Source organism: Lasioglossum baleicum, chromosome 4 (assembly GCF_051020765.1).
Source record: "Lasioglossum baleicum chromosome 4, iyLasBale1, whole genome shotgun sequence".
NCBI classification, from domain to species: Eukaryota; Metazoa; Arthropoda; class Insecta; order Hymenoptera; family Halictidae; genus Lasioglossum; species Lasioglossum baleicum.
Window position 1 is genome coordinate 15,159,199 of NC_134932.1, and position 25,958 is coordinate 15,185,156.

A 25,958-nucleotide genomic window follows, 5' to 3' on the forward strand; every position below is an offset into this window, starting at 1 on the left:
TCAATTTATCTTAAGAAATTATGCACTCAATTGGAAAATTAGAGAAAGAAGTATTGTCTCTTGAAATGCTAGCTTTACAACAACAAATGAAAATTAAACAGGATAAAATTTAATATGACAATATTTTGATATGTAAATCAGTAAAGATTTAATAAAGTTCGATGTTATGGATATAAATTATATGTAAATTCAATTTGATCTGGTGTAGGCGCTTTACTTCTGCCTAGGTATTTACTAGCTTCTATTGGATTTAATATGTCCAACTATAGGTTAGAATTATTCTTGTTAATACAATTATAATATTAATCTAAACAATGATTTTGGGATTTTAAATTACTTTACAAAATCTGCATTTTATGTTAAAACTCTTAAAAAATTATTTTTGTTTGTCTAAACTGATAAAATTAAAGGTAGCAAGAAATGCTGTCCAGGCTTAGGGCATACCACCTTAAACGAAAAATTTCGAACGAAAGTTCGCAAAGGGAAGAAGTACGATATTTTATTAGTAAAACAGTCATAATGCAGGCAGACAGGAAGCAGTCGCGGGCAAAGCAACTGCATTTACATGTAATCCCATTCTCGACGAGTCGTAAGGCTTTCCTGAGAGGATTATAGATCATTTATACGTTCAGTAGGGAGATAATTCATTCTGTTCACGGAACAGTGTCTAAGAATAAATGAAAGTTTAAATACCTCTCGCAGTAGGCAATATCAGCCACACTTCGTTGACTAACAACTAATAAATTAACACTAACCGTACAGGCTATAAAATGTGTCCGACATTGTTTTGTAAAAATGACAAGACTGAACTCGTTTAGATTTTTCACAATTTTATACTAATACGTGGTTAAACAAAGAAATTTATTGAAATAATGAATAAAAAATTAAAAATGTATAACCGATCATTTTACCGGTCGCGGAATGGTTAGTGTTAACACATGAATTGATAAATGAATTCGATAAAATAACTTTTTTAATATTAAATTATACGATTTGAACTTTTTGAGGAAACTAGAGCAATTCGTTTACTACAGGATGTAAAAAGAAATTTTTTCAAAAATTGCAGTTCGGAATTGTAGAGAAAATACTAATAGTTACGTTTTACAACTTTTTTACGTGGGCCCATATTGAAAATTTAAAAAATTCGTTTGAATCTGGTTTGGCCTAAAGTGAAAATTGGTTTTTAATTCATTGTATAGTACTCATCGTAACGAACAAAAGTCTCAAAAGAACTATGTGTCTCGTGTGAACCTTTCTCTTAGGGTGGATTTATAGTGGAGAAGTGAGGTGAGCTGTGCGGTGAAAAAAAGAAAAACAAAGAAAATACATATGTACTTTTTCATTAGTATGTGTCGAAATGTTGTCACGAATGTTGGTTTCTTTCCACCGCGCCGCTATCATCGATGCTCGCAGCTCCACTATAAATCCACCCTTAGAAAACAACTTTAAAGTTTCGTAAACTATTTTATTTCATATGTCTACAGGCTGTCCCAAGATGGTGGACATCCTCGTGGAGGGGATCATTCTACATTAGAAAATATAGAACATCGTTTTTCATTTGTCTCGTCCTTTCCGAGAGTTTGAAAATTCGGCGAACTCGCGTGCTATCGAGTAGGAATCGTTTGACGCGTCTGTTCACGACCGGCTCATTCTACTTCTTAAGGTGAATTTTGCGGTGCAGAATCACGCTATAGTGGGCGCGACATATTTTATATATATAATTTTGAAACCTCCTGTACAATTTGCATTGCCAAATTACGGATTTCCTCTGTATATGACTGATCACTGACTTTTCAGATTGGATTATTCATATTTTATCAACTATTTTCAATCCTTAATCATGAACGTGTGTTTAATTTATTACTGTTTTGAGATATATTTTGCATTTCGAGGTGAAAATTAATTGTCAACTGTAATAATTCTTCTTTCTTTCTTTGACCAACAATTCTTGAACACCAGTTCTTGAGTGTTTTAATATACATTTTAAAATATTTTAAATTATGCAGCATAAAATATTTTATGTAATATAACATAGCTTCATTAAAAACTTACATTGTCTTCTTTATTCAATGAACTTCAACTATGTAACATGGTCAAGGTTCACGAATTGTCAAGCATTATAACCGAGAATTTACGACAATCGTTAACACAAGAACTGATATATTATGTAAAAATATCGATCAACAGATGTAGGTCACTTCAAGCGACACATCAAAACGTTATTTCCCTGCTGTTCGTCACTCAAGTGTATGATTACGACGAAATGCTTTGGTTATAATCGAATAAATGTTCGTTGCTATACACACAAACATTATTGTTATATATTTTTCAGTACTGACGTATGCATTCAACTTGATCGATTAACTGACATTTAACATTAAGCTAGATCTATTACAAAACATCAATGGAGAAATGTGCTTTTACGTAGTTCATTTAATTCTAGCAATAAAGTTTGTTTACTCACGTTATCCAAGAATTATAAAATTAACTTTTAAAACGGGTGCAGAGACAGGATACTACAATAATGTTAAGTAACCTTGTCGATCAATTTAGACATGTACACGTGGTAGATAAACTTTTTCAAGATCATAAATGCCATGTAAAAACTTATAATCAACAACGTGTCACTTTATATGTAGTGACTCCCACTAATATTCAGGCACTCTTAAAACGACGATAACTTTTTAAATATTGGACCATACGACTCGAATTTCCTTGAAAAGTTAGAGCAACTAGTTTACTACACGTTGTGAAAAGAAATTGTTTCAAAAATTGCAATTGTTCGGAATTGTATAGATAATACTAAAAGTTGCACTTTACAACTTTTTTATGTGGGCCTATATTAAAAATTTTTAAAATACGTTTTGTATCATGAAAGTTTTATCGAAATTGGTTGATGCTGGAAAAAACGACAGGCATTGAAAAAATGTAAGAATTCTTAGATTTATTGCAGTTAGAGGCCCTAAATCGTGAAAAATTGCAATTTTACCATTTTTAAACTTTATAGGCAGCGCCGACCGATTTTGATGAAATTTTTAGAATATGTTAAATTAATACAGATCTACGAAACGTGTTTCCTAAATTTTCCATATAAGCCCACATAAAAAAGTTGCAAAATACAACTTTTAGTATTTTCTCTGCGATTCCGACAACTTGCAATTTTTTTCAAAAATTTTGGCCACGTTTGTCGCGAACCAATTGTTCTAACATCTCAAGAAATTTCAAATCGTATGGTCCAATATTAAAAAAGTTGTCGCCTTTTTTAAGAGTGTCCGAATATATATTAGTGGGAGTCACTGTACTTTGACAAGAGTATTTCTTATTATGCAAAGTGTTCCAGTTATCTGAATAGAAGTCAATGTTATTTCTGCACGACAGAAACCATAATATTACTACAATACTGAAGGGGATTTTAAAAAATCATACAGTAGCCATCAGGAATGTCTTACAATTAGCAATATGAATATGAACATTGGCAAGAGTATTCTTTGTCATGCAAAGCGTTCCAGTTATTTGAATAGAAGTCAATGTTATTTCTGCACGACAGGAACCAGAATGTTACTACAATACTGAAGGGGATTTTAAAACTTATGAAATAGGCATTAGGAATGACTTACAATTAATCAGCAATATGAACATTGTCAGTTTGACGTAATAATATAAAACAGTCTTCCCTGATTTTCTGCTATAATATAATTCACTACACCAATGTTTCCCAACGTGGGGCCCACGCCCCACAGGGGGGCAATTCGAAAATGGACATTATTTAATATAAAAGGAGCGATGACATGGCTTTGCGAGGAAACAGAAATCAAATATCCAAATTCAACCAAATGTTCAAGAAAACGATCGTTACCGTTTCCATCTTCATATTTAGCTGAATGCGGATTTAGTGCCATAAATGATTTGCTGCTAAAAAAAAGAAATCTTGAGACTGAAGCTAACTAAATTGGGACATAACATAAAATCTTTTTACAGCAAGCATCAAGCGCAAGAATCTCACTAAATGTAATTAATAAATGATTACTCTAATAGTTAAAATAATATAGAAAAATCTTTCATTAAAATTATTTCGTACTTGAATTTTAGTTCTCCATTGTATGTTTTGAACTTACTGTGCTTCCTGAATAATTTCCTGGTGATTTCTTCCTAGAACCTACCATGCATGTTTCTTCAGTGAACAATTCAATTTTTGAAGATTAAAAGGTATGTATATGTTACATAGGAGGCATAAGAATTTTAGAAAGGCTCAGGTGGAGCATGGCACAAAAAGTTGGGAAACACTGCACTACGCGATACCAACTATTCAAATTTCAATTTCACGAATACAGATTGAACCTTACGAAACGAACGAGAGATACTGAATAGATTGTCATTCATGAGTGACATGGTTTCATCAGTCACCGTGAACAAGAAGAGCCATGAAAGCGTGCATTTAGTTCCGTCAACGCATAAAACGACGTTTCCGCCATAATTTTCCGACGTCGATCTGTATCATTATAAAAAAATGGTTGATTCCGTTTCGCTTTGCCTGAAGGAACGGCAGCGCGAAGATAAGACTACTTTTTTTTCAAAAAAGTCAAATTGATTTCCAATTCATATGGAAAAGAAACAAGTTGGAATATCGATTTATTGAAATGTGACCTTGCCAGTCGGGAAACATGGTTGAAGGTGCTATCACAAATTGAAAGAAACACGAAATTACACGAATTTCGAATTTTTTTAGAAATGGCAGGCCTTCAAAGTTTTCAATTTTTGCCCATTTTGGCGAAAACGGGCCTCACTTACGAATTTTTATCTCAGGATCTGTTTGTCCGATTGAGCTACATTTTTTTGTTGTTTTATTCGAAAAGGATTGGGCTATTACAAAATAATTTTCTCAACCTCGAAAATCAACTTCATAATGTCGAAAAATTTAAATATATTCTTTTTTTACGTTTCTTCCGATGAGGGGCCAGAGTGATTTAAATTTTGAGAAAAATATGGTTATATTCCTTGAAGTTTCCCCTTTAAAATGAGCCCTTGAAAAAGATAGAGCCATAAAAATTAGTGTCACAATGAGCTGATAAAGGACGCCGTGCACCACCGTTTCAGGTAGAAACGAGTCGAGCGCACGGCTATTATAGTCCGTTGTATACCGCTGGTCTCAAGAAAATACCAGCAGACTGGATACGGATATGATTACGGACTCAAAAAATGTTTTTTCATTATTACTTTATCAGTCCCATGAAAATTCTTCAAATTTTCGACCGAGAAGTGTCCCCTTAATATCGGATAATACTGTCGTCGACTAAAATCGTTGTCGGCCAAAGTTATTGTCGGTCAAATCTGGAGTCGGTGAAAACTGTGTCGGTGATTTCCATGGGACCCAGCTAGATTTTCAAGGCGGAAGACAATTGCACTGATGCCCCCTTACCTTGAATTGGGCACTATGGCCACTTTCGGCAAACCAGTAGTACCGCTTGTGTAGATGTATAGCAGCTTGTCCCTATACCCAATTTTCTCCGTCACTACAGGCTCTTCGGTGGCTGCAGCCGCTAACAGTTTATTCAGATTGTGTACGCCGTTTTCGTCTTTCTCGGGGCTAGTGTACACCTTGTACCTCTGCACGTTTGGAATCGAATCCCTTATATCATTGATGGCTAAAACAAGAATTGACATTTTACACAATTTTTTCACCGTTCACTGTCCGTAATTCCTCTGTCTACACCTCCGCGAAGAATTTACGGAAATAGCAACTAACACACGAGGCTCGGCGGTGTTTATTAAAGTAAAAAATTGTTGCTAAATATAGTAACTAACCAATACATCAATGTTTCATTTATTGATGTTTCTATACGGATCATTTGAAACTGCAGTACGAAAAACTTGCCCCTGAGTAGGGATGGGATCAAGTACCTCGCAAACAGGTTCGAACTTTGATTGATTGAATTCGAACTCTTTATAAGTACTTCGAAAAATAGAAATAGTACTCCTAAGTATACTCGAACCTATGTCAGACAGTTTCGAAACTTTTACAAGTACTTTGGTAAACGGAAATAATACTTGCAAGTATATTCGAATCTTGGTCGAACAGGTTTGAAACTTTTATGAATATCATACCGGAAATTCTCTGATTTTTCTAATCATTATTTGTTCATCGTCTGCTGTGTTAGAAGTGGAAAATGATCTAAAATCACAATATTTAGAACGCAAAGAAGACCCGTTGTTATTTTGGCGTGGAAATTCAACGAAGTACAATGTATTTGTATAATGGCCACTTCTGTACCTTCAGAAAGAGTGCTTTCAAAAGCAGGAAATATCATGGATAAAAAAAGAAATAGGATAAAACCAAGCATTGTAAATGAAATATTATTCTTAAATAGTTACGAGTTTAATAAAGAAAGTGCTTAAAACCTATTATGCAGTTTTGATTTTCAAGATTCGAGTACTACTTGTGAAGTATTCGATTCTTTTCAACATCGAAATACTTATAAGTATCTTTTCGAAACTTGTAAGTACTCATTCCAAGGTTCGATATCAGTTTGTATAAAATGGATACTTTTCAAATATATTCAGTGAAACGTTATTGCTTTTAAGTAGTCATCGAAACCCATGAAATGAAACTTGGTCATTGACATTGACTCGGATTCGTGAGTACATATTGAACTTGATCCCATCCCTGAGGCCAAAATTATAATTTGCGCCCCCTACAAAAAAATACAGATTTTTTATACGATATTTATTCATCATAAAAAACTTGATAAAACACAAGCAAGGTTAACTGTCGCCAACAATGAAAATTGAAAATCTAATAATAAATATCGTCGCTTTCACTGCCTCCTTTTCTGAGTGCGTCCGGGGTCATCGCCCTCTTCGGACCCCCCCCCCCCTCCTTTGGAGGCCTAAAGTTCTGACAAAAAAATCATAGTTTTACGTAATATGTTCGCGAGTATTAGAATTCCTTTTTTATTTTATATACGATGGATTTTTTTAATGTTTATGAGTTTGTGTATTGGAATAAAATGCCGTTCCATGTCTAATTCGACATTGCAGAATGCTTGAGAAGATATTGCAATCACTCTGGCCAATGACAACGTTTCATTGAAGATATCATGTTTGCGTGATTCTGCTTGGTTACATTACCCACAATGCCACTTATGTTAGGCCTCGTAATTGTTCGTACGTAATTGTCAATTTATCATGGCTAATCACAGACTACTGTGCCTCGGAACGAAACTTGTGAAATAATCCCAGCGCGGCAACGAATCTTTTAAAAATTCATTTAAAGTTTTAGATCTTTTAAAAACAAATCCCGTGGTTTATTTAGAACGGAGTAACTTTATGAAAATTGAATCAAACGATTTTTGAGCTTCTGTAAGATGTTAGAGTGAAAGGTTTACTAGACAAAGTGTAAACAATTTTGTAGACAATTGCAATTTTTCGGAATCGCGAGTAAGATCGTATTTTACCTAATCATTTAATAAAACTTTAAAAAATATTTTTCGCAAATTTACATGTCAGTTTTACGTTTAAGGGACAATTGTGCAGTATACTGACTCCCTTATCGAAATTCTAAATTATCACTGTACAAAACCGTTCAGTAATTACTGTTGTTATAGTTTGTCATTCTTAACCTAAATCCGAAAGTAAAATTGCTCTATCTCGCAACGTTTCCGAAAAAGTTTGATTTTTGCACAAATGCATGTTTTGTATAAAAAATTAGGTGTTACGCGAAAACTAAACATGCGAGACAGTTCAGGTTTGAGTGAAAAGATAGAGGTTATTCTCCTGAATATGTATATCCATATAGTCAATTACATTCTTTGTACTTATCTTATTATTATAAAAGTAAAAAAAAATTTTCGGTTCCATTTTACCAGGGGCAAAGTCTTATAAAGAGATCTGTGTTTCGAAAAACCCTCTAAAATGAACCGTTAAATAAATATGTGCAAATTCGTAGGATTTAATTTAATGTTTCTTTTGAATGTTATTAAATGTTTCTTTTCGAAACGACTTTCGGTAGGAAATTGTCAATATTGTAAGAACACGATGCAACCAGACTGCACCGGATACGATTAATGGAAGTCTCGCTCTTATCGCTGAAATTATAGTATGTATATAGTTATGGAATATTTACCAGACGCATAATCATCCACATAAATGATACTCTTCACATCGGCAATACGAAGACAATGAATTAAAGATTGGAGTCGTAAGTTCGTGTTGATTAGACCCGTCACGACGCCCAGTTTCGCCAAACCAAGCCAAATCGCGACGTACTCTGGCCTGTTCGGCATCATCAAAGCCACAGCATCTCCCTTCTTGTATCCTGTCTTTTGAAACACCGACGCGATCTGGTTGCTATATTTGTTAATCTGCAATCGATAAACACAGCCGCATTAATTCTGTTCATCAGTGTTTGAAACAACAGAGGGCTTATTCAATGGGTTAGACGTTGGACCACTGTAAAATTATACGGTCCAACAAATTTCAACTTTTTTTTTGACGTTTCGATTCTTACTATGCGGTTGTTATAGAGTTTCCTGTGCTGATTCCGAGTCTGCCCTTAATTTTTCTCCTAGACACGCAGTTTTTGAGTTGTATAAAAAATCAATTAAATTTATTATAGAAATTCCTCTTTAGTTTAAGAAACAATTCAAACTTGAAATGCTCCTCAACTTAAATTTTAAATTAATAGGAGATTTTAACTTCCTCGAGATCTCCCCTAATCACCCACTTGGGAAAAGTCAACCCTACCAACTACTGAGCGATGCGCGCAACTACAACTACTGATAAATTGATCGGATGTAATTTTTAGAAGTTCCGTCAGATATACATATATGTGTCCGTATAGCCACTTAAATTAATATTTCTTATATTTCTAATATCTCTTGTAAAATGTTTGATTTTTCTGCGGGTGTATTCATCTAAAACAACAAGAATTTCTGCGAGATGTTAGCATTTGTCTAATTTTTACTGACGAGTAAATAAACTTTTGTGAAATGTAAACAAATCTGAATGTTGTCTAACAATAGTATTGGCTATCTAATAATAAGTTGTCGTACTTGTCGTGCGTGTTATCTATCTGTCGGGGTTGCAGATTCGCATGTGTTTCTTATTTGCTATATATAACGTCCTTTACAGGTATATCGCCTAATCCGCTGGAGGAACTGTGAGGTACGGTAACATATTGTAATAAAGGATTAATGTTCTTATAACAATGGATATAAGGTATTCTTTCATAGTTTGCAACTTCAAAATGATCCAAATGGGCAGGGAGACGATGACGTCGTACGGGCCTAGCAACGAATATCCCTTTAAATTTCGTTTGTCTCGAGGCACGCACACGATCATGTTGTGTCTCATCCATAGACATATAGAGATAGACTGCGCGGCCTGTACGAAGCGCTGAAGCCCACAATGGCGGCAAAAAACAAAAATAAAACATCAATAAATACATCAATTAGAAAGAGAGCGCTATGGACCCCGGCTAATGCTCTCTCTCTCTCACTCTTTGTACCGCGCGCCGCCATTGTGGGCTTCAACTCGCCCATAAGACGGCGCAGTCTATCTCTATATGTCTATGGTCTCATCGACACGGTCTGTAGTAGTAAGCTTTTGTCTATACATACGTATAATTCTACACAATCAAATTTTGCAAGAAATTTAACAGCTGATATCTCGATAACTATTTGTTTGTGACATGTGATTCCTTTAAAACTTTCTCTTCTGGATGAGTGGAAGGTGTTGATGCAAAAAACAACTTTACCAACAATTTTCTTTGTTAAAAACAATTTTGCGGCAAGTTTCTCTTACAAATGTCCACCAATTCAGGGGTGTACATTCACCCCTGGGACGGATGACCATTACTTTTTATACACCCTACGTGACGTAGCAGTCGATCATGGAATTGTATATTGTCCTCCAGTTAATTCGAACGAAAAACGAAAAATTAATTTTGAATATTTTACAGTCTGTCTGAAGTACCTCGCACTGTATATTGAATATACTACTTGTACACTAGAATACACTATATTTCATAAATATTGGGTTGGAAAAAAGAAAGTTCGTAGCGTTTTCAAATTAAGAATTGAAGATAAAATTAAGGTATTTATTCATATGTTTATTAAATAACACGAGAAGTTACCTAGAAAATGGCGAAAAGTTATAGAACAGAATGGAAAATATGTTACTGAATAAATCTATGAATAAATATTTGAATTTTAGCTTTCAATTTTAATTTACATACGCTGCGAACATTCGTTCCAACCCAATATTGATTTATATAAAGAGAATTTTTCTTAAACTCTATTTCAAAAGGGAGGGTAACTTTTTCCCCTCAATTTGAGAAAATTCCCCTTATCTGGCGATTCTGTACTGTAGCTATCAGATAGCTAGATCTTTATGCAAAATAAACATTTTTTACCTGATTTGCACAACAAACTGGAGTGAAACAGAAATTTATTTTCTGCCTTAATATGTATAATAGATTGAAAATAATATTACAGTATTTTTATAATCTTCTAATGTTTTCACTGTTTTAAATTACGCCTACCCATTTTTATCATAAATGCATAAAATCTGCTATCTATAGAATTCATAATGTGATTAGTAGACTGCGGACACATATAAATTATTCTGTTTATTTCCTTCAAATGCAAGCCAAAGAAATATTTACGTTATCTATTAAAACATTAATTAAAGCAGGAATAAATGATAAAAGGTAATCAATTATTTTTAATGATTTGATTCCAGTGTATTACGTACATTTGTGTTTACTACAAAGCAAATAATAATATTTACTGCCCCATAATCAGTTTCCCAACTAATTAAGTTTTAGGCAGTTTTTAAACTTTGACTTTGCACACGATAATGTACTCTGCTAAATCGTTCTCTTTTATTTTTCGCCTGTGATACTTATTTTTATAATATGTAGAATAACATGGTTGACAAACAAACATTTGAGCCGTTTATTATGAAAGTGGGGAAAATCGACTGTACAAAAATTTCAATTTCGTAGTGTTTTAGCTTCTAGTTAACTAGAAATTATGTCTAGTACAGCAATTTTTAGTGACGCCTCAGAGTCACCATTCGAGTTCTAAGGGTTAATAACTCTGTATCACAGACGCGGAGAACATTTCCGCAAAGGAAAAAGTTACTCGAAATGACGTCAGGTATCACCCCTTCTAAGGAAGTACAGTAAAGCCGCGATATTTGTCAACGACCGCGTACGCGATAGTTGTCAGATGCCTACCCACTCCACTGCCAGCCAACGCCGTAGGGCAAAGAAACTTCATTATTTTTAATTATTTTTTATGGGACTTTCACCAACTTATTTTTGGCATTTTTCTTATTAAAATAACACCAAACACGATATAATTTCAACTGTATTTAATGGTTCAATCGACGATGAAAGTTTCAGGCGCAAGGAATGTCCTTCGCGTATGGGAAAGAGACGTGGACAGTCGCCGTCGCCGGCACAGTTCAATGGCTCGTGTGTTTGCTGTCCTTCCTTGCGCTCGAAACTTTCATCGTCGATTAAACCACTAAATACAGTTGAAATTATATCGCGTTTGGTCTTATTTTAATCAGAAAAATGCCAAAAATAAGTTGGCGAAAGTCCTATAAACAAATAATGAAAAATGAAGAAGTTTTTGTACATTCGATTAGTGGTTCACACCGATACGCTTCGGCTACGCGATCCGTATTTCATGCTGTCCATCTCGACGTTCGGCTTTCGTATGATCTCTTGGCGCGGTAGACGCAGTCATAAAAAGACACAATGTCGGTATGCGATAGTTGTCCGTGCAGAACACAGGCTGTTTGACAAGAATCGCGACTTCACTGTACAATATTTTTGGGATACCCTGGATGTATTAACCCTCCGAGTGCTGTGCCGGAGTCATTTTTGACCGGGAGCATTCAAATTGTCATTTAATTAAACTGACTGAATAGCTGTTTCATTGAGGATATCGGAAAGACTACTGTGTCTATAGGAGATACCATCAAAAGTAAATTTTTAAAAATTATTAATTAGAGCTGTGAACAGTCCTAAGCATTGCCAATTATATATGTATATAGCTATATAAAAATCGTCCGTTGTCTGAGGGTTAAAACCTTGAATATCTCACAATAGCAGAAAAAATAGAGTCACCCTAGTCTCATAACAAACGGCTCATTCATTTGAGAATTGATTGAAACGTACATCAGAATTGGTCCAAACACGATCCTCGAAAATGAAACATGGTTTTGTGGGGTAACGATCCACTCTCTTCTTGAAAATCTTTGGAACGGTCATGTTATTCCGACGTTGAACTTTCATCTCAAGTTCAGCGGTTATGGCACGGTAAAGAAATCTGAAACACAAACATTTGTTTCTATTAAGCAAACACTGTTATTCACAAGTGGATGTCCTATTCTATAATTCATCGTCATGTATAATTAATAGACAGCGGATTTAATGCATTTATGACAAAAATGAGTAAGTGTAATTTAAACCAGTAACAACATTAGAAGATTTTAAAAGTACTGTTATATTATTGTCAATCTATTAAACATATTAACGAAGAAAATAAATTTCTATATCAGTCCGGTTAGTTGAAGTTCAGCTAGAAAATTTTTATTTTGCATAAAGATCCGCTGTCTAAACATAAAGCAGTAAAATTTCAACTAAAGATAACTATGTTTTTTCGGTCAATGTAAGTAGTATACGATGTCGACAAACGATTTTTTAAGAACATATTTCACTCGGTATATGTCCAGGGACCTTTTATTTTGAATTTAACGGGGTGGTAATCAGTCTCGTTACGGATTCCACCCCCACCCCCGGGGGGAAGAGACGGGGATATACGGGGCTTCCCCGCACAGTGGTCCGGACTAGAAAATCGTGACATTTTGTCGAAAAATGAACTTTTTCATAATGACATGTACAAGGTTTGTGTTGCTTCCTAAATGTCCATCTACTTTGAAAAATAAGAAATTAATAAAAACATGATAAAAATTGTAATAGTAACGAACTCTTAAAGTTGGACTTTTTGAAAATACATAATATGTTTCGCAGAAGAAAGATGCTCATCTTCATCCGGATACCCTGGCTAACCTGTTTAATATTCTTTCTCTGCTTTTCTTTCAAAGTGAAAATAATTCCTTTACGACAAGAATTTACACCGGCAAATAAAAATTCATTTAAATAATGTATTTAAGAAAATCATGCACAGCGAAGTCACGGAGTTTAAATGAATGTTAGGAAATAAGAAAAAAGATAAAGTCTTTTAGACTTGTTTATAAGAGATAAGTACACTTAAATACCATCTGTCATGTAACGATTTACATGTTCGAAATGATAGCGAACCGACCTTTGGAATACTTTGAGCTGCTCTACATTGTAAACTCAGCAATTTGTTATATTTCCCTGCATTATTCAAAGGCCGAAACTGTCTGACTAAATAACGAGTATATTTGTTTTTAAATTAAAATACTTCTCATTGTTCATCAGTTATAAAACCAATATTTTTATTGTTTCAGGATAATTTGAAATAAACCATTTTCTTTCGAGATATGATAGTATAATAAATTTCAGGTAATTAAAGAGAAATTAAGCAGGCGATATACAATTTAAATAATTACTTAATACATTTACGCCAAATAAATAATGCCAATAAAAAATGTAAATTTAGTTTTTGGTCTTGAATATAATTGTCGTATTCATTTCAGCATTTTTCACATACCGAAAGTAACATAGTTAATACTAATTTTAATTACTACATCAGGTATTATACAAATAATTCTTTATTTTAATATTAGCGCTATCTTTAATTATTACCCCTTTGTATTAATTTTACAACCCCCTTTTCATGTAATGTTAAATAATGTATATTTATATTTGAGTGATTTTCTTGATGAAGATCTTTAATTTTTACCTTTAGCAGAGCTTTTGGAATACGGAAGTGTTTTCATTTTTATCGATAGTCGCATTAAATTCAAAATATTTACATAAACACCTCCTTTGCGGAAGAGATAAGACACCAAGTGCAGCCAAAAATGTTGTTCTCTTGAAAGGGGCGATTTTTTATGTTATTTGAAGTAACTGTTGACTTTTAACTTGTGTTTAATTTCTAAACATCTTGTATACCTCCTTCTACCTATCTTCTCGATATTTTATAGAATAATGTAATTTTACATCAACAATAATTAATTATCAGTTACAGTTTTTGAAAAATTCTATTATTGATAAAAACGGATGAAACTGTCGCCAATACGAAAACATCGCTTTTATCTTAGAAAACAAAATCTATTTTTACATCAACAATGATAATCAGTTGCAGCTTTGGAAAAGTTGTACTATTGATCAAACGGATGAATCTGTCGCCAATACGAAAACATCGCTTTTATCTTGGAAAACAGAATATATTTTTACATCAACAATAATTATCAGTTGCAATTTTTGGAAAGTTCTGCTATTCATAAAACGGATGCATCTATCTCGATATGCAGACGCAATTATTTCCTTCATTCTTGAGCTGGTGTGGTGTAACGCCCCAAGGATATTACATCACATACTATAGTGAATTCATCACGGCTGCCGCTTTCATATATATGTTATGAAAAACATATCTTTCTTCCCTCTCAGATATTTGAAAGTTGATCTTCGTCAGTTGGAAATATTTCAAATTCAAAATGCTGTTGTAACGTATTGTAAACTAGAGGTCGGCAAGAAATGCTCGTTTCGGCCAATTTTCGAGGGATCCACCCTCTGGCTTCCGCCGCACGCCGCCACCTTCCCGTAACGGCACGTGTGCTTAACCGACCTCAGGTGCGTATCGTCTCGTGTCCACATTACCGAAGAGGTACTACAGTCTTCCCTCACATAGTGTGACTTTCCGCTCTACGGATGTTATTTTTTTTTCCCCCCTACTAAGGGGTTCCCCCTTTAGGCGCTACAATGTAACACGATCCGAGATCGAATGTCAGTCAGACAATACTAATGTAATAATTACATTGCGGATCTTTATGCGTTTATAGCAAAATTGAGTAAATGAAGTTCGGATTGGTGAATTTTTTATGATTAAAACGAGACCAATCACGATAGAATTGCAATTATATTTACTTGTTTAATAAGCGATGAAAGTTTCGAACGCGGAAAAGAACATTGCAACGGTAACGCAAATACAAAACTTTTTCATTTTTTATTCTCTATCTCCAGAACTTTTACCAACATATTTGTGAGATTTCTCTGGTTGAAACAAGACCAAACTCGACAGAGTTTCAATCATATTTACCTATATCATAGCGAGTTATGATCACACTTTAAATAAGTAAATATCGTACAAATTATATGCAGTGTTTAGACTCATTTTAATTAGGAAAATCTCACAAATACGTTGGTAAAAGTTCTGTAAAGAAACAATGGAAAATAAAAAACTTTTTGTCGTTTACGCGCAGTCCTTCTCTATGTTCAGAAAACGTCAAAGAACGTAGTACCTCTACGCTTTCTGAGCCACCAACCGCCAAAGTTGTAACACTACGCGAGGGAAGATTGTATTGTCAATGCGTTTTTCTTTTTGTCAGTGGTATCCACTATACACAGATCTATTCCACTGTGTCGCTTGATAATTTCAAAAAATAAATGTGACAAATAAATTTGGGAAATAGTTTTTAATTTCATCGCCAAAATTTTATTCAGCTGTGGAAAAACATTTTCGCGTACGTTTAGACGTGCTTGGTAGTTCCGAAATGTCGAATGGAAGGCTGGACGTCGTTGTTCGCATTGATACGGATGTTAGCCTAATGTGCCACGCGCAGTTCATTACGGTACGCACCTGAGGTCGGTCAAGGGGGGCAAGGCCCGCGAAAAGTGTTAGTCCAGGGCCCCAAAATTAACGGTCCACCGTTGACCGTAATGAAGAACTCTTTGACCTATTTCTAGTCGAATTAATTTACATAATTGAAGAACAAGGAAAGAATGTTTCACTTTTGGCACATTTGCCCAAGAAACTGAAAACAATTGTGAACTCTAGGGAACTATAACAATACATATTATAAAAAATCTTCATAATCATTTTTACAACAGGGAACATAATTTCGTTGTAGAATGTAAAACAATATTTTACCGATACACTGAAGCACTCGTAAAAATATTTCTATAATTAACACAATTAGATTTAGATCAATTAGTTCAATGTAATCTATTTTTGTTATAAGCGTTTGAATAAATATAGTAACGAATCTTTAGTCTTACATATGTTAATCATTACATACAATCGTAACCTTTGAATAACCTTGGGATATTATTTGTCGAACATGTACCAACATGTTCTAAAAGAAGATTGGTGGTTTGTTTAAATAATATATAACGTACAATTATATTTCAAATAAAATTGCGAACTAAAAAGAAATAATGAAAACGATAAATACATATCACATAAAAGTAACAAATTAATTTAGTAGACGTATAGAATTGAGAATTGTTTAACAACTTATTTCCAAATGTTATATTACTTGAAGGGCAACAGCAAGTAACAGATTAATTAAACAAAGATAACATTTTTAATTATGGAGAAGCAAAATAAGAAATATGTACTTCTCTATTAAATGAAAATTTTAAAAGTAATCAATAGACTGCGGATCTTTATGCATTTATAGCAAAATTGAGTAGATGAAATTCAAAATTGTTGAAAAATTTTCAAAATTGAAGATGTCAATACATGATTTCTCCTTTGTTAAAATCATTAAGGGAAGAAACAACAACTAATTTAGTTCCTATTTCTCGCAATCGATGCGGACAATTTTTATTTTGCATAAATATCCGCAATCTAGTATTCAATTTATGCAATATTGTATTATAATTAATTTATATATTATTGTAAAACTAATATGAATTAGTGTCGGAACAAGTAAAAAGTAAACCAAAAAATTTATTTGCATATAATTATTTAAACAACGTATTACTTCGATACAAGACATGACCTATTTTCAAATAATTTCTAATAAAAAGAATATTTGTAAACAGCATCGTACGAGTAGCTTCCAAATTCAGTCCTGCACTGTCCTCCGTGATTTTTATTTATCTTGTGTAGCATTTTTATCAGTAGCACTGCTCGCAAGCATGCGCCTACTGCACGATTTCTCAGATTATGGTCGGTCACTGACCTACGCAAGGCTGCACATGTTCGCCAAAAAGGTCCGTTAGGCAACCGAAGTGGTTGACCGACTGAAACGAGGTGATCGCGAATCAAATGATCGATTTCTTTTCAATGCTAAATACACACAGGCGGACAATGGCTTAATTAACCCTTAAAAAGGGTTACTAATTTACTAAATCAAACCTTATGTATTTAATAGATTTGCATAAATTCTCATTTTAACACTATAAATGAATATATTGGCGAGCAAAGAATGGACATTCAGAGAAATTTTGTAATATGTTTAGAGGAACAAGTTAACAAGTTGTTGAAAGAAATGCAGTAAAGGGATAACCGGGTACCTGGTTGGCTACACAAGGGTTAAATAAATCTTAGAATATTTGTGACCGATGCTCAATCGAATTTATACAAGAATAGCATTAACACTAAACCTACCGGCCATTAACAGTGACTGATATGTACAGTATTTTATAAAAATAACAAGATTAAATTTATTTATATTTTGTACGATTTTTACCATAATATATACTGGAGTCGAAAAATGTATTCGATAAATTCCCATGAAAACACCTTTACAATTTCAATAATTGTCAAATAAAAACTAAAATGATTTGACTCCTCGATCTAAAATAATTTGACCCCTCGTGGTAGGTTTCGTGTTAAATAATTATTATAATAAATTTTTAATGTAAATTATTTTTATTTCTTTGACTGAACGGGGCCCAGGGCTGCAGTCCATAAAGTCCAATATGACAAATAATGTTATCTACAGTTCAGCCAAACGTATATTTGTAATTTGTAATGTCACGTCCGGTGGTTCAGCCGTTCATAATAATTCATAAAATCAATCATGTATAATTCATGACATACATTTTCTGAATTTCTTTTTATACTTGTTCTAATAATGTTGTACGAGTAATAAAATATCAAATATTATAATTAATATCGAACTATCGTATATTATATCACATTGCGTGCGATACAATTAAGAAAACTCATTTTGAATTTAAATCTTCATTGATCAAATTAAGAATACAGCGAAATCTATTTCATTAAATAATTGTTAATACCAACAATTTACAGTAAGATCATAATAACCAAATGTATCCGAAATTTGATGCTTAGAATATACTCTTGTTCATTTTTACTTAAATCGAAATTTCAAATCATTTTTAAAAGAGTTTACCCAACTTCGATTTCAACTATCCAAATCCTCAAACAAGGTCACTTATAGTTTGAAGAAAATCTTCAATCTCCCGAGTCGAAGCCGGTGAATGCAGGTAGGTTCAAAACTGCGTTTTATCTTCAACTCAAATCTTTAAATTAAACTATTCATCTTTCAAACGTCCACCTTAGGACGTAACAGTAAACATGAATATAAAATAAAAAATATTCTAGTTAGCGTTTTATTTGCTTTAATGTAAACACACCAATTTGTGACAATGGCACTAATTAATTTAATCACTAGACCGCGGATCTTTATGCACTTATGGTTTATAAAGATTTTCAAAAAATGCCGGAGTATTAAATTCGACAGAATTTAGTACGATTTTTATTTATTTTGGATCTATCACCTCTTTCAAGAAAGTACAGCATTTTTGGCACACCCTGTATAGATTCTATTTGTATTTATTCATTGCGGGTGTGTATATGAAAAATATGCAGCAACGTTTGTATTATTATATTGAATGCAGTTAGGTTTGTTTGTATAATGTAAATAGTAAGTCGACCCAGGTATTAATGCTTGTCCTGTAAGTGTACGTTACACATTGTACATGACACAGTAAGTGCAACGGTCAGTAATTTTATCATATACTATAACAAACACAAGTAACTACACAACGCATGAAAAGAGAACTGTATTGAAACTGTATAATAAATTGTGTTATTATGGTTTAGACGTAATATTAATATTGAAAATAGTCTTCTGGTTACAAAACTGTAAACAGGAACTGTGTTATATTTATTTCATTAAGATCTATAAATGTGTTATCGAAATGCAGTAGACAAACTAGTAATGAACATTCATATTTATAATAAGTTCACTAAATGATGAAGTAGGCGATGTGTGAAAGTTGAAAGTATGTGTCACGCAGATAATAACTCTCGTTCTCTATGTACATTCTGCGATCTTTCCTTTCCACGATCCGCTGTTCACGTATTGCGCAGGATATACTTGATCTCTGCGGAATATTTTCTGATAAAATATCGAAAATCTCTCCATTATTTATTAGGTAGAAATTACTACTACAATAATGCGATTTTTCCGCATTTTTAGAAGTTGAAACACAAAAACTTTATTGGAAACATTAATTTTCCGTATATTTTCTATAACCTATGGAATGATTTATAACAGTATTTTGTAAATGCCTTTAGAATTACACATATACATATGTAAGTAGCTGCACAAATAACATTTTTTACATGTTGAATAACTATAAAACTTCGTTATGAGACTTCGTAATTTTTTGCTGTCTCCAGATTTGAGAATTCCTAAATGTTAATAAAAGTTGATACTTTTTAGAAAATTCTGGCGAATTTTAGTTAGTTAAAAACAAGCCTGTTTAAGTGCAGAAAAAAACAAAGTGAGATGGAAAAAGCATGCCAAATGAAAACACGTAATATGTATCCAGTTACTTTATGATTTGTTTTAAATTTAAAACGTAATTCTCTCACAATTTAATTATATCGAAAAATAATATTATTTATCTTATAACTACCTAGACCAGAGTGTTTATCAAAATAGTTTTATTCCAAGTGCGCGAGGTGAAGTAGACTAAACTTTTAGAGTGACTGAATGAAACATAAAATAATTCAATTCTAATTACGATGTTTACTAGGTTCCATTTTATTTAAAAATTTTAGTTTAAAAACTGTTAAAGGACATACCAATTTTTAGTTGGTTCTTTAAGGAATTTTTGAATTAACCCCTTGCCGTATTTTAACGAGACACACTCGTCATGAAGATTTCGAACAAAGTCTAACAAATATGAATGTTACGCTTTTCTTTTTGACTGAAATAAAATTTGATTCGTTTGTAATCAATATGTAATCTTTAAAATAAATGTAGCCATATAAAACAAATATATTTTTCTTTTCTCTTCTACGACATTTTTCAGGATAAAGACGTTTTAATCACTGTAGCTGTAAAGAAAATGATACTGCAAGAGATTAAAGAAGAATAGAATTAATTATACAAATTTACAAACTAAACAATTTTCTTGATAATCGTGAATGCCCCAAAAATGTTGTACTTCCTTGAAAGGAGTGATTCCTGAGGTCAGGTGAAGTAACTTTTCCCTTTGCGAAAATGTTCTTCAATGAAAAACACGGGCCAATCAGAACGCGGCTATGGCGGACGAATTCGGCTCGGCCAATGACAACGCCACACTCAGCGGAATCTGTTGCCGAGCCGGAATCCGTCCGCTGTATCAGCGTACTGATTGGTCCGCATGTTTCGTTAATAACTCCGTAATAAAGCCGCGAAGAACATTTTCGCAACGGAAGAATTGCTTCAAAAGACCTCAGAAATCACTCCTTTCAAGGAAGTGAAATTTTCGGGACACCCTTTATAAGATAGGAACTAATTGTATAAGTTGAATAAATCTGTTTACTCCATCGAATAATACATCTTTTCTACGATGAAGAATTGTGATAGACGTAGCAAACTTTTGATGGGGTCGTAATTGTTTATTTCTTTCTTCATATATTTTTAAAGCTCTATTTAATCAAAGCATGTTTGCCTCAAAATATTTTTATTACATTTTATTTTTGTCCAAATATTACCTGAAGTTCAGAAATTCGTGATTCACTTAGTTTTGCTAAACGGAATTTTTAGATCTTTTTTAACGTTTAACGATACACAATAATATTATCCTTCCACCGTCACTGCAGTAGCGCAAGCTTAACGCGTTCTACTCTTCGCACTTTTCCTGTCGCACAGTCCTAAATGATATTGTAATCGGAAATAATGCACGACAAACATAAAAGACCCTCGGTTAGTCGTTAATAAACAACAGACAAGTTGTGATGAATGTTCGCGCTCCATTGAATGCAGAATAGTTTTACGCAGCACTAAAAGTGGCTATTTCCGATTATTTTAAAAAAATAACAAGAATATATTTAGTCAGACTTTCTGCAGCTTTTATCATAATTTTTGTTTCAAGGAATATATTGAATAAACCTATAAATGCATCTTTACACGGCCGTCTGTAGTACAGGCCGGAACATGGTCAATTTACAATTACTTTCAGAATTAAAATAATTTAGTAGCATAGCTACTTATACCAATACCAGTCATTTCAACTGGTACTTCCCAAAGTGGAGAAGTATCCTATAATCTGTGTATCTGGCACGTAGACGAAGAAAATTAAATTGAACTTTGTAGTGATAATAGTGATAATGAGATTATAAGCGAAGAAAATTAAATTGAACTTTGTAGTGATAATAGTGATAATGAGATTATAGACGAAGAAAATGTTCAAGAGTCTCCGGAAAGTGAATTAATTATCATAGTAGTTATTATCAAAATTATATTATTATAGTTGCTATTACATATACAGTAATTATAATTCCACGACATGGAATTTCCTTTGTAAGATAGTAATATAAATCAATAAATATAAAAATATTCTATTATTACGTATTTTTTAAAGACCAGTTACGTTGACTGGTTTTGCCAGATATAGCTTCGTAGTTCTATGTATGTAGTGTTAAGCAACTAAATAAACGATAACTGAGTAGGTCTAATTTCAATACCTAAATGTTATTTATTTGAAAAAGTTTGCCCGTTATATAGACTGTTTAACGATCTCTATGGAATATTTATAAAAACAGTGGATAAACAGCCGCACCGAGCTACACACGCACACTGTCACGAAGCGTGCTGTATACACAAGACCCAATGTAGTAGTAGCAACAGTTTTTTTGCGAATATCTCGAAAACTAAAACAGACCCCCTACTGTACAGGGTGTTTCAAAATTATACGTCGCGACAACTCTAGCGTGATTGTCCATCTCTCTGGATCGGTAGAGATTTGTTAAAAAAAACTTGCCGCAAAATTGACCTTAACCTTGAAATTCTAGTGTGATGGAGAATCACACTAGAGTAGTCACGACATATAACTTTGAAACGCCCTGTATATGTATATAGAAAAAAGTTACTTAAAATATCGAGATCTACAACATATTTAAATTTCACCGAGACGGAAAACAGAACCATTTTGTAACTAATTACCAAAGTTTTTTGCGAACACCTCGTAAACTAAACTCAACCGCCAAAAACTTCAAAGGGAAATGTTATTCGAAATGATGACCTTTTGACAACATATTTCTAGGTCATTGAAATCGGAGAGGAAGTAGCAACATCGACAAAAATGAAATTAGAAAGAAATGAAATGGAAATTAATAATTTCCATTATAGTATATCAATTTGAATGGCTTGTCATTGTGGCAGCTCGAGTGTAATGAGTCATCATGAGATATTATGTACATTATGTTCCGATCTAATATACATAAAAAATCCATTATCAAAATTGTATAATAGTTGTATTGAAAATAACCGTTCCGAAATGTATTTGTTGTACAGCTCGTTTTGCTGTTCACGAACCTAACGGTGTAATGCAAAAAATATGTTCAACGTGAGAATTTTCAAAAAACACAAAGTGCGGCGAAAAAGACAAATATTGCTATGAGCTTCCCATCTGCCGTATCTACCGTACATCTATCGTATAAGAAACACAACGATGCGAGATAAATAAACGAAAGTTTTTAAAGAAAGTTTTGTAGACATGCCAAGTCAAAGATTTGTAAAATTAAAAATGATGTCCAATGTCCAGTTGTGTGCAGGCTCTATGCTGTCCACAAACTGATATACCTCAAAATTAATAAAAAGATAACATGAAACCAATAATCACCCTTGAGGAAGCCATTTCGAGCTTCTTCCGTAACAAACGACCTTGAAATTACATATACACAGTTTTCTCATCAAGAAATAGAATATGCTGGTGGGAGGAAAGCGAATTTTTCATAAACTCACCCAAAACCATTTTTCAACCCTCAGCAGTCGAAAGGTGACTCAGAGTTACCACTAAAAATTGCTGCACCATTATTCAAAATATTGTTTATATTATTAAATATGTCGGTGTCCAGTCAATTACATTTAGGTATTGTATGAGGTATTACACCAATTTTATATCCATAAAATTTGAAAAATCGTAGGGAATGGAAATATTCTAGCTAGGAAAAAATGTTTCATTTTCGAGTTAAAACAGCTCCGAGTGCAAAGGCTTAGTAATAATGGAGGATTTATCATTAGGCTCATTAATTAATCGAACAAGTTCTTCACTATGTTAACTACCGTGTGACATTTTGCAAATGCATTAACAATGATTCTTGTTAAAATTCCTAAAGTGTGTTCAAAATGAATGTGTTGCTACAGTTTGGTACCTTAGACCATATTATAGACCCGGCATAGGTATAGGATATGCATAGGACCAAGATAACGAAGAAAAGTGCCGAGAATTATTTAAAATAATAAGAGTAAAGTAAAAACGAGCAAGTGATAAAATATACATTACAGTTGCGATTTGCATAAATATTTATACATAACGAGATACAGTAACGACTCCCCTCTTACCCCTAACACTTTAGCTTCACAGTATCGCGACTTCTCATCAGACTATAGCACTTTGCCCACAACAGTCATCTCGTAGATGATTTAATTTTGGCTTCAAGGCAATTATCTGAAGCCGAGTCTATAAATCAACATTCCTAAAACGTGTTCTAAATGAATGCGGTGCTATAGTTTTGTATCGATTCTAAAATGTTTCTTGCTTTTTACATACGCAGACAACTTCAATAGTTTTGACACTTGAAGTTCGTTATTCATAATGCTTTCTCGTGTCATGCACTACCTAGTTTTCGCTAAATTATTCTTTGAAAGTTGAAAGATCTTAGAAATGTGGGTGATGCTATGTGTATGCACCACAGCGAATGTAAAGGCCCGTAGCTTTGAAGCAACCGGTACGTTCGATACGATAATACGATAAGAAATCGTTTGGTACTTACATCACATCACGAGGCAGCATCTTAAAGATAATGTAGAGCTTTCGGTGGAACCTGCAGAGCACCGGAAGTAGCACCAAAGCAAGGAAGATCTGGGCGATCTTGTTGAACCCGGGAAAGCCGAATCTCGTTGCGACCGTGGCAACCATCGCCCCAATGATCCCCAGGGCTAACAGTAGCAGTCTGACGTCCATGTTCCAATTTTACTCACTCTACTCCACTGAATCTAGGTGCCCGTGCCTTTTAACTGCGAAAGACAACACAATTAAACTCTTAGTCTTTCAGTCCGGACAACATTCGAATGTGTTTTCGTCTACCTCGGACAGAAAATGGTCAATCGAATTCTTTACCGCGACCACTGTACAATAAACTTCAACTTTTTTTTCTCAGAATGCTAACTTCAAATGGATGTTACAGATCATCATGCGCTGATTACACATTAGCACAGTTCTGCTATCTCTTGCGCACAGTTCCGCAGACAATCAATTTTTAAAGAAGGAACGCAAACCTGCGAATTTTGTAGACGACTTGTGCCATAACAGTTATTCGTTACGCAATTGTTTCTGTGCGCACTCTCCTGAACGACACGATAAAGTTCAACCAATTAGGTGGGTAAACTTTTCGATTATTAACTCTTACGAAGAGATAACGCGAATAAAAAATATGGGGGAGTTAACGAAAATGTTGTATGACACAATGAAGTGAGAAAGTTATCAATAGAATACTGATAGAAGTTATCAATAGAAGACTGAAAATTTTCAAAAAAAAATGGTTGAATGTCCAATTCCACAGAATTTAGTAGGATTTTTCTTTATTTCAGAACTAGAAAGTCTAAAATATTTCTATTTTAACAATCTGAAACACGAAATAAAATATTTTACCTTTTGCATTGGTATAATACTCTGAGAAACAAGCAATAATATTTAGAATTGAAATTGAAAAAATGAAGACAAAATACAAATATTCTCAATATTCTTCAAATAGCATACTATTTAAAAAAAAATTACTGCCTCAAATAAATTATTTTATTTTCAAAAATTACCTACTGCATCAAATAAAATATACATTACAACACATACTTTAAAATAAATCTGATTATATATTTGCTATTTATAACTAATATACTCTATAAATTGCGTATGCTTTTTGTATATGTATTATGTGCATATACGTCCGCTGTCTATCAGAATATCCACAATGTTCCGTTCACAGCCTTTCCGATCTAGCCTTCCGCTAGTTCCTTATGTAGAAGTCGGAAATCTCTATTGAAACACGACTCGGCTGTAACACCATTATGGTTCCTAGCTAAGTGCCGCGCAATAGAACACAGTCCTCTGGTCAAAATAATGAACAATATCTTCATCTTCAACTCTGAACTTGATGCGAATTCTCGGAAATTTTCCAAAACTGTTAAATACGATAATACTATCATTATTTATTATGCGATACTATTTATCAAGGCCCAGATTATTTACATCCAGAAGCCTAAATAAATAATGATAAATCGATTTTATGCAATTATGACAAAAATGGGGTCTAATTTAAAATAGCAAATGCATTAGAAGAATTTAAGAATGCTGTTATATTATTTTCAACCTACTAACAATATTAAGAAAGAAAATAAATTTCTATTTCACTCTAGTCTGTTGCAATTCAGGTAGACAATTTTTCTTTTGCATAAAGATCCACTGTCTAATTATAAATAACATGGTGATGATGCGATTTCATCTAACAATAAGTAGAATGCTACTACAGTAAATCCTCTAGTAT

At 33.4% G+C, this 25,958-nt stretch overlaps 1 protein-coding gene across 3 annotated transcripts in view; it reads right to left on the reverse strand.

Moving 5' to 3' along the window:
• The window catches only part of LOC143207944 (long-chain fatty acid transport protein 1), a 36,603-nt gene that overhangs the window by 5,193 nt on the left and 5,452 nt on the right, over positions 1 to 25,958 (reverse strand). For all 3 annotated transcript variants that reach the window (XM_076421884.1, XM_076421886.1, XM_076421885.1), the window contains exons 2-5: positions 24,192 to 24,435; positions 12,188 to 12,338; positions 8,120 to 8,357; positions 5,417 to 5,642 (exon numbers count right to left, since the gene is read on the reverse strand). In XM_076421884.1, coding sequence (XP_076277999.1) covers positions 5,417 to 5,642; positions 8,120 to 8,357; positions 12,188 to 12,338; positions 24,192 to 24,382 — 806 coding nt within the window. In that variant the 5' untranslated portion in view covers positions 24,383 to 24,435. The remainder of the gene's footprint in view (positions 1 to 5,416; positions 5,643 to 8,119; positions 8,358 to 12,187; positions 12,339 to 24,191; positions 24,436 to 25,958) is intronic.